Source organism: Dermacentor andersoni, chromosome 1, assembly GCF_023375885.2.
Source record: "Dermacentor andersoni chromosome 1, qqDerAnde1_hic_scaffold, whole genome shotgun sequence".
Classification (NCBI taxonomy): Eukaryota; Metazoa; Arthropoda; class Arachnida; order Ixodida; family Ixodidae; genus Dermacentor; species Dermacentor andersoni.
In genome coordinates this window covers 222,834,217-222,849,513 of record NC_092814.1, presented here as the reverse complement: position 1 = coordinate 222,849,513, position 15,297 = coordinate 222,834,217, and the positions used below count along the sequence as shown (strand labels likewise).

Genomic DNA, 15,297 nt, shown 5'->3' with positions numbered 1-15,297 from the left:
TTTCCACAGTCGCCATTGACACCGAGACATTTGTCATAGCGTGCAATCAGTTTGAAGAAACCACTCTGGACGCGGTGCTTAGCGATGCAAGGAATTGTTCCATAGCCTGCTCAACCTCAGCATTGCTTTGGAAGTGACGCCCCGAGTGTGCGGCTTTCAATGCAGGGAACAGGTGCCCATTCATACGGGATAACAGCACGCATTCCATTGGCAACCACGTTGTCAGCACACGTCTGTCTGCCATCGCGATTTGTACTTGAATAACCTTGGACATGCTGGTCTGCTGCTACTCTCTCTTCTTCGGCGCTCTGCGCATGCGTCATTCCTCCTCCGCTAACACTCCTTCCATTGCTGAACCAACAAAGGGCATGGATTCTTATGGCGATTGTTTGTTTCACCTGGTGTACCATCTTCTCTTTAAAAAAAATAATGAAACTTACTTTCGGAACATCCCTCGTAATTTGATATGTGTGGCAAATATGGCATTGAGCAATTGGTTCTATTTGCATAGCATTATTGTTGCTTTAACCCTATGAGGGTTTTTGCCATACATGATGGCGTCGCTCATACGTCCTACATGGTTTTTAATCATATCATAAGAAGCCAACAAACAAAGACAGCAAGGACAACATAGGGGAAGTTACTTGTATTTACTAATTGAATTAAAGAAATGCTACATTAATTGAAATGAAAATGGATGAATAAACAACTGGCCGCAGGTGGGTAACGATCTTATGTCTTTGCATTACATGTGCATTGCTCTTACCACTTAAGCTACCACAGCGCCATTTTCCCATCCACTTTCTGGAATACACAATACGTATGAAAGATAGGAATTCAGCCGGGACATAATCAACCCTTTGTTATACATGTCATATTGCTGTAGAGGCGTTCGACTGCATACGGACACTCCATATAAGACACTCCAATTACATGGATGCAAATATATGGACACAGGTGAGTGCAGGTGAGAGAGGGAGGGCGGGGGAGGTATCCTGTAAGAGTCAACATAGTGGACATGTCCATTTCGTCTGCTGTTGAAGTTCTGATTGGCTGTGGCACCTGGCTGCTGTGGACGCACAGCCCAGCCCAAGCGATCAGAACTTCAGTGGCAGATGAAATGGACATGTCCACTAGGTGGACTCTTACAGAATACCTCCCCAGGTCGGCACAAGCCTCCTCCTCTGCCTCGGCATGGTTGTCCGTGTGGATGATCACATACGTGGGCCCTGCACCCTTTCTTGGAGACAATGTGCAGCGGGTGCAAAGCCTGGAGCCAAGATGGCTGGTCGCTCTACGTGCCCTGTCCTACCATGTGCCTAATGTTGGAGGTTGTGTAATCTCAAGCGTCAGACATGTGTTTGGGAACAAAGTCTAATCTGCTACTCAGTAAAACTCTTAACTCATGGCGATGTTTTCACATGTGCCAATTTACCGCACAACGTTGTAAACAGGCATAATAAAGCTATGTTATGGTCTAAAAGAGAGGCAAGTTGTGTCATTGTTCAAAGTTGCATCATAGAATTAGTATATGGCCTTCATAACTGTAAGGACTTCCCCAGCATGGTTTATAGAGCAGAGCTAGGAAGCAATCCCTGCAGCAAACATTAATTCAATGGGGTCCATAACTAATTCTACATATTCGACAGGCATATTCACCATAGCCATCCACATCACACCATATAGTTTACATAAAACAATTATACAAGCTAGAAAATTCTATGCATTATCAGGATTAGAGGAAAAGAGCACTGCCATACAGGACTAAACAAGGAGCACAGACACTTCTTGCGCCGTCTGGTAGTGCTGTTTTCATATCACAAACTAACTATAACTAGCCCGACAGTCAATCCTTATGAGTTACTAGGAATTCTGAATGAACCAATATTGATTATCAAAGGTCTACCTGAGCAACACCCAAAAAACATTCAAGATAACGCTGAAGGCCCTTTCTTACCAGATACTTATCTTGCATAGTTCCACAGAAAAGTTTAATCCTTTTGAAGTTCATCTCTCTTCGTAAAGCAAATTCACTGTCCAACTTTTTTGTCAACTGGCTGCTAGCAGTGCTCAAGGCATCAGGAAGACTAAGAGAAAAATAATACATTCAAGTTTTATTGTTCACAATGCTTTACATATAAAAGTCCAGCAGTTTAGGCAAAAAACAACTTCCAATAAGTTAAAGAAAAGAAGGAAGGAGTTGGGGAAGGGGAGGGGGCAAACAAAATAATTGGGAACAAAAACTGTAAACTCACATCAACAATTACAACTGTAGAAAGTATACAGCAGCTTGCAAAGAAAGGCACACAAATAACGCCACAACAGTACATAGGAAGTGACAAACGCAAAAAATAAAGAAAGCTTTACCCATGCAGTAACTGTTCAAGTAGTGTGAATGACATCTGTTTCGCTTCTGTATGCCGGGCCTAAAAGTACAAGCAAACAAAAACATTGCAAAGTGGTCAAAACCCAAGCAAAAAGAAAAAAGGAAAAGAGATGGAAAAGAAAGAAAGCAGCAGGAGGAAAAGATATGAAACAGGCAGCAAACAGACACCTTTCCTTTCTTGTGACCAAAAACAAACAGCCTTTAGTATTTGCACTCAAGCAGCGACAATAGTCCAAACCAAGAGATGCAAGCAGCAAGCTTTTCTTGCCCATTAAAATGCAGCACTTCAAAACAGTTATGGTCTTTAAGGCTTCATGGCTTGACACTCAAACTTCTCTTGCACAGCCTATACCACTTTGTCTAAAAAATAGCAGATAGACAATATGACAATGCATACACATCAGCAAAGCCCTTCTCTCGCAACTTATTACCTCTGCTACTCCAGCTTGTTATGACCTGTGCATGCGACACAAACACCCACACACCAACACAAGCATGTAACAGCCTGCTTATGAAGTACTGCTCGAGTTATTCATGCTTTCATCATATGTGTGCATTCAGTAAGGGGGTAAATTGTACCATCGCTGACTTACGGAAAATGATTGCCCCCGACTTGCCCTCCGAGCACGCTCGTGAACTCTACCGCGTTCTGTTTTCCTACCACGATATTTTTGACTTTAACGATCGTCCTTTAGCCCAAACTACAGCTGTCAAACATCGCATTAATACCGGCGATGCCCCTCCTATTCATCGCCGCCCGTATCGAGTGTCACCAGCTGAGCGTCAAGTTATTCACGCAGAAGTTCGCAAAATGCTTGCCAAGAACATTATTGAACCATCATATAGTCCATGGGCGTCACCTGTAGTACTGGTCAAAAAGAAGGATGGCTCATGGCGCTTTTGCGTGGATTATCGGCACCTTAACAGGGTTACCAAAAAGGACGTGTATCCCCTACCTCGGATTGATGACGCCCTTGACTGCCTCCACGGTGCTCGCTATTTCTCTTCTATTGACCTTCGCTCCGGCTACTGGCAGATTGCCGTGGACGATCTCGACCGCGAGAAGACTGCTTTTGTCACACCCGACGGTCTTTATCAATTCAAAGTGATGCCGTTCGGTCTATGTAACGCCCCTGCCACTTTTGAACGCATGATGGACTCCCTTCTTCACGGTTTCAAATGGTCCACGTGCCTGTGCTACTTGGACGACGTTATCGTATTCTCCCCAACGTTCGCTACGCACCTCGAGCGCCTCTCAGCAGTCCTGGACGTTTTTCGGCGAGCCGGTCTGCAACTCAACGCATCGAAGTGCCAATTCGGCCGTCGCCAGATTACCGTCCTTGGACATCTCGTTGACGCGAACGGAGTGCAACCGGACCCAGGCAAGATCCATGCTGTTACGCACTTCCCTGTTCCGAAGTGTGTCAAGGATGTGCGCAGCTTCATCGGCCTTTGTTCGTACTTCCGCCGTTTCGTGAGAAATTTCGCCGCCATAGCACGACCACTAACCGACCTTTTGAAAAAAGACGCTCCTTTCCAGTGGGGCGATAACGAGGCCTCTGCATTCTCTCATCTAATCGACATTCTCACAACGCCTCCCGTTTTGGCCCATTTCGATCCTTCTGCGCCTACCGAAGTCCGTACTGATGCCAGCGGTCACGGAATTGGAGCAGTACTGGCACAACGCCAGCGTGGCCACGACCGTGTTATCGCTTACGCCAGCAGGCTCCTCTCACCCGCGGAGCGCAACTATTCCATCACTGAGCGTGAGTGTCTGGCCCTAGTTTGGGCGGTTGCGAAATTCCGCCCATACTTATATGGCCGATCCTTTTCCGTTGTCACAGACCATCACGCGCTTTGCTGGTTATGCTCACTGAAAGATCCTACAGGAAGACTTGGTCGCTGGGCCTTACGCCTCCAAGAATATTCGTGTACTGTCACCTATAAATCTGGCCGACTACACAAGGACGCTGACTGCCTGTCTCGCTACCCGGTCGACGAGCCTGATGACGCCGACAGTAGTAGCGCCAACGGCATTTTCTCTGTCTCTGCCTTCGGTAACATCGCCGATGAGCAGTACCGAGACCTATCGCTGCGAGCACTTATCGAGCGTCTGCGCTCTACACCTACCGACGCATCCGTTCGCCGATATGTCCTCCAGGGTGGCATTCTGTATCGAAGGAACTTCCTCCCTGACGGCTCTGACCTTCTTCTTGTCGTGCCAAAACAGCTACGACAGACTGTGCTCTTTGAGATGCATGACGCACCCACTTCAGGACATCTTGGGGTAACCCGCACGTACGACCGCGTCCGCCGCCGCTTCTATTGGCCTGGTCTCGCTCGCTCCGTTCGACGCTATGTTGCTGCCTGTGATCCCTGCCAGCGTCGGAAGACACCTCAGGTGCTACCTGCCGGTCATCTCCAGCCGATCACCGTCCCTGTGGAACCGTTCTTTCGTGTTGGATTAGACCTGCTCGGTCCCTTTCCCACGTCATCTTCTGGGAACAAATGGGTAGCCGTCGCGACTGATTACGCCACCCGATACGCTATCACTCGGGCTCTCCCTACCAGCTGCGCCACTGACGTCGCGGACTTTCTCTTGCGTGACATTATCTTGCTTCATGGCGCCCCGCGACAGCTGCTTACTGACCGTGGTCGAAACTTCCTCTCGAAAGTTATCGCTGACATTGTGCGTTCCTGCTCCATTCAACACAAACTGACTACTTCATACCATCCTCAAACCAATGGCCTGACAGAGCGGTTAAACCGTACTCTTACCGATATGCTGGCCAAGTACGTTTCCAAGGACCACCACGACTGGGACATTGCCCTTCCTTACGTAACATTTGCGTACAATTCTTCCCGGCACGACACCGCCGGATTTTCTCCCTTTTATCTACTGTACGGTCGCGAACCTACCTTGCCCCTAGACACGGCACTTCCTCCTGCTGCGGTCTCAACAAGCGAGTATGCGCGCGACGCCATCGCCCTCGCTGACCATGCACGCCAGCTTGCCCGTGCTCGACTGACGGCCTCACAGACCACTCAGCAGTGTCAGTACAACGCCCGCCATCGTGACGTACAGTTTTCACCTGGTGCGCTCGTGCTCCAGTGGTCGCCCTCTCGTCACGTCGGACTTTCAGAGAAGCTCCTTTCGCGATACACAGGGCCCTACCGCGTGCTGCGCCAGGTGACGCCTGTGACTTACGAAATTGCTCCTGTGGCCTCAACCTCGTCCTCTCCTGTGGCATCTAGTGATGTCGTACACGTCAGTAGGCTCAAGGCCTACTACACTGCTTCCGAGTCCGATCTTTAGTCGCTCCGGGACGGCGCTTTTGCAGCCGGGGGTAGTGCTACGGCACAATATGCGCGATCACGAAAGGCCAGCAGTGTGAAGACGACGACGACGATTAGAAGCTAGCGCGGGCTGTTGCCTCTTGGCCAAGCGCAGCGTATTTTCCTTGTAAATATATTTGTACATAGCTTTTCGTCTGCGTCTTCCTACGTAACAATATCTTTAGTATGGCTCAGCCAACAGCAGGTTCTCTTAAAGCAACATTTAAGTCAGCAGTCTATTGCACGGCACTGGAAGTATATTATGCGACTAAATAACTATGGGTGAACCTATTCATCTGAAATGCTCACCATTATTATCCTGCCAGTACTATACATTTTCATGTGTGGCAGCATCTTACATCATACTTCACCAGATGAAAAAAATTAAATAGCATCATACATAAGTGACCCTTTCATCTTGGGATAGAACGAATATCTTAAATATGCGCAGCCCCCGGTTTGGTTGCAAGAGGTGTGCGGTTTGATTCTCACTGCCAGACATCCACTGGTTCATGAGACAGGTACAAGCAGTCCCTGGCCTGGTTTCCATGTACAAGCAGTCCCTGGCCTGGCCTGGAGACCACTGAAGCATTAAATCTGAGAAAGCTTGAAGTCTTCGCAAGAATTTATACCATATAAATTATACCTTACTTCAGTTAGTCAAATTTTTGGTAATTTGCATCTCGGAAACATGGCTCTGCTTCCTTGATAACCTATTTGGTATCCTATCGTATCAGGCAGCTATGGAGCCTCAGCAATTTTTATCTCCCTTACATATCATACACTCAGTGACATGATATGTTTTTAAATGTCTCACATAGTGAATTTGCATGGATCGAATTTTTTAAACATTTCCATTCCTGAGGGCAACAAAGACATCATTCTAGGCTGCAGTTATTGCTATTTGTCATTGTCTGTTGTAAAACTTTTAATAGCTCTTGATTCTGTTTTTCTCAAGTTATATATTGAGATTAAATATGTCTTCATAGCAGGTGACATTACCATCAATTTGCTGAATACCAAGAGCAGTGTGTGTTCTAGTAGAGAATGTGACGCTATTAGGCAACAAGTAGACGAAATGCTGCGCGACGACATCATCCAGCTGTCGAAAAGCCCGTGGGCATCTTCTGTAGTCTTAGTGAAGAAAAAGGACGGAACCCTACGTTTCTGCGTTGATTATCGTCGACTGAACAAGATCACGGAGAAGGACGTATACCCCCTCCAACGGATAGACGACGCATTGGATCGTCTCTGCAACGCTAAATACTTCTTGTCGATGGACCTCAAGTCTGGCTACTGACAAAGAGAAGTCAATGAAAGGGATCGTGAAAAGACCGCCTTCATCACGCCAGACGGCCTCTATGAGTTCAAGGTTAGGCCATTTGGACTGCGCTCGGCGCCTGCAACGTTTCAGCGCGTGATGGACACGGTTTTAGCAGGACTGAAGTGGCAAACCTGTCTTGTTTACTTGGATGACGTCATCGTCTTCGCCGGAAATTTCCACGATCACCTTATGCGGCTTGCGACAGTACTAGAGGCCATCAAGTCATCAGGGCTTACTCTGAAGCTGGAAAAGTGCTGCTTTGCTTACAATGAGCTTTTGTTTCTAGGCCACGTCATCAGCAAATCTGGAGTCCGCCCCGACCTGCAGAAGACAGCTGCCATCGCAAAGTTCCCGCAGTCCTTCGACAAGAAGGCAGTGCGTAGATTCCTTGGCATGCGTGCCTACTATAGGCGCTTTGTCAAGGTCTTTTCCCGCATCGCGGAGCCGCTAACACATCTAACCAAATGTGATGTGGAGTTCAAGTGGGAAACGCCGCAGGCCGACGCATTTCATGAACTCAAACGACGCATGCAGTCACCACCGGTACTTGCACACTTCGACGAGGACGCCGACACTGAAATCCACACTGACGCCAGTAGCCTAGGCCTCGGTGCCGTCCTAGTCTAGAGGAAAGGCGGACTTGAACGGGTGATATCTTATGCTAGCCGGTCGCTGTCAAAAGCGGAAGGCAATTATTCTACGACTGAAAAGGAATGCCTTGTCATCATTTGGGCTACAGCAAGATTTCGCCCTTACCTATATGGCAGGCCATTCAAAGTGGTCAGCGACCATCACGCGTTGTATTGGCTAGCTAACTTAAAGGACCCTTCAAGACGGCTGGCGCTGTGGAGCCTCAGACTGCAAAAATATGATGTCACGGTAATCTACAAGTCCGGACGAAAACACTCTCATGCCGACTGCCTATCACGCGCCCCCATCGATTCCCTGCTGCAAGACGACGAGGACGACGATGCCTTCCTTAGAATAATAAGCGCGGAAGACTTCACTAAATAGCTACGAGCAGACCTGGAGCTAAAGGGCCTCATCGAGTATTTGGAAGGGAACACCAATGTTGTCCCTAGGCCATTTAAGCACGGATTGTCTTTGATCACATTACAAAACAATCTGATCGTGAAGAACTGCTCACCAGTCCGCACCAACTACCTTTTTGTTCCATCAGTGGTGCGCCCAGAAGTACTGCAGGCCCTACATGACAATCCAAATGCTGGGCACCTCGGATTCTCCCGGACGCCGTTGAGGATACAGGAAAGGTATTACTGGCCGCATCTGACCGCCGACGTCGCCGGTTACGTCAAGACATGCCTAGACTGTCAGCGATGCAAGACACCACCGACAAGGCAAGCAGGATTACTACAGCCAATTGAACCTCCTTGCTGACCATTTCAGCAGATGGGGATGGATTTGTTGGGACCGTTTCCGACATCAACATCCGGAAATAAGTGGATCGTTGTGGCGACAGACTATCTCACCCGCTTTGCTGAAACTAAAGCTCTACCGAAAGGCAGCGCAGCCGAAGTGACGAAATTTTTCGTCGAGAACATCCTGCTGCGACATGGTGCCCCAGAAGTCCTCATCACCAACAGAGGAACGGCCTTTACAGCAGAGTTCACCCAAGCCATTCTGCAATACAGCCAGACAAGCCACAGGAGGACAACTGCCTACCACCCGCAGACGAATGGTCTCACGGAGCACCTGAACAAGACCCTCGCCGACATGCTAGCAATGTATGTCGACGTCGAGCACAAGACGTGGGTCGCAGTCCTGCCGTACGTAACCTTTGCTTATAACACGGCGGTGCAGGAAACAACACAGATCACGCTGTTCAAGCTGGTTTAAGGCAAGAACCCGACGACGACTCTCGACGCCATGCTGCCACACGTCACCGACGAAGAGGATCTTGACGTCGCTACCTATCTCCAGCGTGCCGAAGAAGCCCTACAGCTCGCCCACCTACGGATCAAGAACCAGCAGCAAACCGACAGGCAACACTACAACCTCCGATGACGCTACATCCAGTACCAGCCTGGCAGCCGTGTTTGGACCCCAATAAGTCTACGAGGACTCGGTGAGAAACTATTTCGACGCTATTTCGGACCCTACAAGATCATCCGACGTGTTGGCGAACTGGACTACGAGCTCGTGCCAGAAGGCATTTCGCATTCACAGCGGCGCCGCGCACGATCTGAAGTGGTCCATGTGGTGCATCTTAAGCCCTTTTACGCACGCTGACGAACTTCCTTAGTTTGTTGTTTCTTTACTACGGGTGTTTTTGTTTATTACTCTCGTTTGTTTGCAGCATCAGGTCGATGCTTTTTAAGAGGGGGGTATTGACACGTGTACATGTTTATCTTTATCGGGTGACCACGTTTCACCGCCTAATCATCGTTACCGCACAGCACAGCACGCGCCTACATGTATAGGAAGTTTCTGGAATGTTATCGATGGTTCCATCCACTGTCTGTCAGTGAACCTTGTGTAATCTGATTGCATGTATGCGCGACGTGAATGGTGTAGAACTTTGTGGAAGACACACGGGTCCCAGCGATTACTCTGGAACATTCGACCACTGAAGTATAAAAGCCGACGCACTTGACCCGCTCATCAGATTTTGACGATCGCCGACTGTGTTCGCCGCTGTCGCCGTTCTTTAAGTGTAGGCTGTTTTTGTGGGCACAGGTTCGCCCAACAAAAGCTAGTTTCCTCTTCCACAGTATTTCTACTGTGTTCTTTATACGTCACTACCACGTCACAGAATGTTTCGAGTTAGATAATTCATTACAATTACCTAATTAAGTCTCAGTAATGAAAAAATGACTGGAAGCTACTCCACTGTACCGGAAACTATATGCATTAGGTTTTCTTCGAGTAACGCAATTGCTATTTTTTTAAAACATGGGTGCGCGATTGTTAATTGGGACACCCTGTGTGTATTTATGACCTCTACATGCAAGTTACAATGTTTCCATCAGCAATAAATGTTGTAAATTATTAGAAGAGTTTTTTTCCCCATGAGTCGTTAGCATTGCTTACTGGAAAGAGAAGCATTAATGAGACACATATCATTCACATGTGTCTCACACGCCGTCGATAACTCTGCCGAAGGGGTCACTGAAGTCTGCCGGCTTTCTTCAGGTTCAAAAAAGCGCGCAAGGCAATTTGAACTGAGGTGAACATACCGCAACATATTTATTCTCTAGGCATAGGCTATCCATACCGTTAAAAATAATTTTTAATTGGCTACCTCTTGCTCTTTCAAAAATATAATAAACTTTGTCCTGTGTGTACATTTAAATATATTGTGTATGTGTATGGTATCTACAGTGGAAATTTAAAACAACATTGAAGTAAGAAAATACGGATGAGGCAGCCACCGCTAGTGCTTCTAATGCGCTTGTCCTCCTTTGTCAGGATTTGCAGAAATAAAGCGAAAGTATGAATTACAAGCTGTGCACGTCCACGCCAACAATGATGCAGTAAGCTATTAGCAACAATAAAATTTGAAGTGAAAAGGTCGAGGCAAGTCAAAAGAAACCTCAAATGATGTGGGTGAGAAAACTCTGATAATACCATTTTAGGTGTGTGTGTGTGTGTGTGGGGGGGGGGGGGGGGGGGGGTGGAGGACGCTCGGGCCCGGAGCCCCCCTGTAGTCGCCGCCTATGCTGTACAGGGAGAAAGAGTCACAGGACAAGCTGAGAGGTGGCAGGATATGATTCCAACAATATGTCAACGAGCTTCCTGTCAACAAATTATCAACTGTGGAAACTACCAAACGGGCATGGCTAATCTTCATTTGTTTCCTCAAGCTATTTAGGCCCAAATTTAGGGGCACGGCACTTAGAAGGGTGTAGCCCTCACACAAAAATGTATCGTAATTAGAACGTTAACACAGTTTAGGAAGGAAAGCACTCGGACCCACTAGCACTTCATTAAAAAATAGTCTTCCCTTACAAATAGCCTTTTGTTACAAGCTCTTGTGCGAAAGCCTGTCATGCAGCTACATCAAGCCTTTTAACGTAATACTTCTATTGATATTAATGTAAATTTTAGAGGTCAGAATATACAGCCTATTACAAAAAAGTAATGGCCAGCCTACTTTTCTCAGTCATGGCCGGCTGGCCTTCACTTTATCGTGAGAGGGTGTATGTTCATCGTGGAAAGCACTCAATGGGTCACAATTTAGCACATACCATAAATAGGTCATCATGAATGGGACCATTATTATGTTTTTCAAGCAGAGAATTCATTTCACTAGTGTAAATCTGGAAACAGTCTTCTGCAGCGGAGTTCATGAGGCGGTCAACAAATGCACTCCATCGGCTTGGAACCTGGAAAAAAGAAAAAGGAAGGAAGGTTCCTCAAAAATATTCTTAGAGCATAGTTGACTTAAATTCTAAACAAATAAAATATCCCAAAAACAAAGAGCTGAGAAATATGCATTATACAGCTGAAAAATGTACAGCCACAATATCACCCGCCGTGGTTGCTCAGTGGTTATGGTGTTGGGCTGCTGAGCACGAGGTCACGGGATCGAATCCCGGCCATGGCACCCGCATTTCGATGGAGGCGAAATGCGAAAACACCCGTGTACTTAGATTTAGGTCACGTTAAAGAACCCCAGGTGGCTGAAATTTCCGGAGTCCTCCACTACGGCGTGTCTCATAATCAGAAAGTGGTTTTGACACGTAAAACCACATAGTTTAATTTTACAGCCACAATATCCTGCATGCCTCCATTGGCCTTACTTTAGCACTGCAGAGTATGGAAACAGACCCTTGCAACATCTAACACCCGAACCCTCTTGAGTGACGCTAGCTTGGCAGGACTCTTTGAGGAATTATAAGACATTGTTTGGGATATCATCAGCCTTAGTGATATTAGAAGAACTGGTGAGGCTTATACGTTGCTGGATAACGGATATGTCCTCTGCTATAAAGGTCTCGCTGATAAGAAGCAATACGGGTTAGGATTCCTAATCCATAAGGACATAGCAGGGACATTGACGAATTCTACAGCATTAATGAGAGGGTAGAGGCAGTCGTAATCAAACTTAACAAGAGGTATAGATTAAAGGTAGTAAAAGCCTAAGCTCCAACATCTAGTCACGATGATGAGGAAGTAGATCAGTTTTATGAATATGTTGAATTAGCGATGAGAAAAGTGCAAACTCAATATACAGTAGTAATGGGTGACTTCAATGCAAAAGTGGGGAAAGAGCAGGCGGGTGAACAGGCAATTGGCAACTACGGCGTCAATTCTAGAAACGCTAGAGGAGAGATGCTGGTAGAATTCGTAGAAAGGAATAAGCTGAGAATAATCAACATCTTTTTCAGGATGTGTAGCAACAGCAAGTGGACCTGGAAAAGCCCCAATGGTGAAATAAGAAATGAAATTGATTTCATACTTTCTTCCAATCCCAGCATGGTGCAGGATGTAGAAATGATAGGTAAGGTAAAGTGTAGTGATCATAGGTTAGTGAGGGCTAGGATTCACCTCAATTGAAACAGAGAAAGAGTAAAATTGGTCAAGAATAAACAGGTCAACTAAGAGGCAGTAAAGGTAAAAGCAGACAAATTTAGGCTGGTACTTGCAAACAAATATGCAGCCTTAGAACAGAGAGATGATGATGATGATGACATAGAGGTAATGAATGAAACTGTAACGAGGCTGGCTTCAGAGGTAGCAATTGAAGTGGGAGGCAAGGCACGAAGGCAACCAGTAGGCAAGCTCTCCCAAGTAACAAAGGACCTAATAAAGAAACGACAAAGAATTAAAGTGTCCAACTAAAGAGTTAAGAAAGAATTTGCGGAGCTGTCAAAACTGATCAACAGGGCGAAAATAGGTGATATACGAAATTATAACGCGAGAAAGACCGAAGAAGCCGTAAAAAACGGACGCATCCTGAAATCAGTAAGAAGGAAACTTGGCATAGGACAAACCAAGATGTATGCACTGAAAGATAAGCAGGGTAATATCATCAGCAATCTTGAAGGTATAGTAAAGGCAGCAGAAGAATTCTATACTGACCTGTACAGTACCCAGAGGACTCAGGAGAACTCCATTCGAAACAATAATGAACAGGATACAGAAACTCCTCCTATAACCAGAGATAAGGTCAGAAGGGCCTTGCAAGACATGAAACGGCGAAAAGCGGCAGGAGAAGATGGAATAAGAGTCGATTTAATCAAAGATGGAGGAGACATAATGCTTGGAAAACCGGTGGCTCTTTATACGAAGTGTCTATCGACTGCAGGGGTCCCAGAAAGCTGGAAGAATGCAAACATTATACTAATCCACAAAAAGGGGGACGTTAAAGAATTGAAAAATTATAGGCCCATTAGATTACTCCCAGTACTATATAAAATATTCACCAAGATAATCTCCAATAGAACAACGGCAACACTGGACTTTAGTCAACCAAGGGAACAGGCAGGTTTCAGGAAGGGATACTCTAAAATGGATCCCATCCATGTCATCAATCAGGTAATAGAGAAATTCACAGAGTTCAATCAGCCTCTCTGTATCGCTTTCATAGATTACGAAAAGACATTCGATTCAGTAGAGATACCAGCTCTCATAGAGGCACTGCGTAATCGAGGAGTACAGACCGCTTATGTAAATACCTTGGAAAATATCTACAGAGATTCCACAGCCACCGTTATTCTACACAAGAAGAGTAGGAAGATACTTATAAAGAAAGGAGTCAGACACGGAGACACAATCTCTCCAATGCTATTCCCTGCTTGCTTGGAAGAAGTATTCAAGCTATTAAACTGGGAAGGCTTAGGAGTAATGATCAACGACGAATACCTCAGCAACCTTCGGTTTGCCGATGATATTGTTCTATTCAGCAACACTGCAGACGTGTTACAACAAAAGATTGAGGATTTTAACAGGGAGAGTGTAAGAGTGGGGTTGAAGATTAATATAGCCACCTGGTGTTTTGAGCCAGCAAACAGTCAGCATTGCGTGCCCAGCAAAAACGGCGAAGAAGAAGACGAAGTCTAAGCTCCCGTGCCAGCTGGAAAACCGTCCCTTCGTGTCTGGCATTTTTCGTATCTGGCTGCTGGTACTGTTCCTTACTCTTGCTTTAGCGCGTGACAAACTGCTGGAGGTGTGGGGTAATCTAATCTATGCACCAAACCCCTCCGAGCAGGAGCTCCAGCCCCGTACCAGTGGTTACGCCTGTACGCCGCGCCAGCAGAAGGATCCGTGGACAAGCCCCTGAGTTTGGACTCCTCCCAGAGAAAATGGCAGCTCCGACCACCCCACCCGGTATGGAAAGCACAACGCCGATTCATTGTACGCTACTCAATCCGCGAACACCGAATCCCTTCCACGGCGCCATACATGAGGATGTTGAAGATTGGCTGGTGCACTATGAACGTGTTGCCACGTTCAACAAGTGGGATGACGCAGACAAACTGAAAAATGTATATTTTAGCCTTAACGATGACACACGTGTTTGGTATGAGAACCGCGCAGATGCCCTAACTTCATGGGCAGAATTCAAACGCTGGATTCTTGAGACGTACACAAGCCCTGATCACAGAGAGCGAGCTGAGCGTAATTTCCAGTCCCGTACACAAATGCCGAACAAAGGTGTCGCAATGTATGCCGAGGACATGACGCGTCCCTTTCGACGAGCCAACCCCAGCATGTCGGAAGAAAAGAAGGTGCGATACCTGATGCGCGGGGTGAAGAGCAGCTGTTCGGCGGTCTCGTGTGCAGTCCTCCCAAGACTGTGTCAGAATTTTTTTCCGAGGCCGTCACCATGGAACAGATTCTTCGGCAGAAGGCACCATCATATGAACGCCATGTGAACGCTGCCTCACCTACAGACTTCTTCGGAGCTCTCGGGGGCCACGTCGATTTCTTTTGAGAGCTCATTCATTCCGTAATCCACAAAGAACTCCAGAAACTGTCGGTACCCTCACAGCCGATGCTCAGCTCCTTGTCCAGCATACTCCGTGACGAAGCCCAGCATGCGCTAAGAGAAGCACACTTCAACACAGAAGTGCGACCACTAAGAACTGATGGCCCCTGTATGTCATATTCACAAGCTTTGAGGCAACCTGCCCCACCTCCCTCCCTGCTTCGCACCGCGTGCCCGGCCATGCTACAGCCCGTCCAAGCGGCCTCGTATTACCAGATCCCCCGACAGGCCCCAAGGAAATCAGACGTGTGGAGGGCACCTGATCGTCGTCCCCTTTGCTTTCACTGTGGCGAAGCT

The 15,297-nt window shown here is 47.0% G+C and overlaps 1 protein-coding gene across 4 annotated transcripts in view; it reads right to left on the bottom strand.

Moving 5' to 3' along the window:
* The window catches only part of LOC126548475 (uncharacterized), a 215,144-nt gene that overhangs the window by 74,663 nt on the left and 125,184 nt on the right, over positions 1–15,297 (bottom strand). For all 4 annotated transcript variants that reach the window (XM_050196669.3, XM_072289373.1, XM_055063729.2 and 1 more), the window contains 3 exons: positions 11,255–11,392; positions 2,368–2,426; positions 1,958–2,087 (listed from right to left, as the gene is read on the bottom strand). In XM_050196669.3, the coding sequence (XP_050052626.1) occupies positions 1,958–2,087; positions 2,368–2,426; positions 11,255–11,392 (327 nt within the window). The remainder of the gene's footprint in view (positions 1–1,957; positions 2,088–2,367; positions 2,427–11,254; positions 11,393–15,297) is intronic.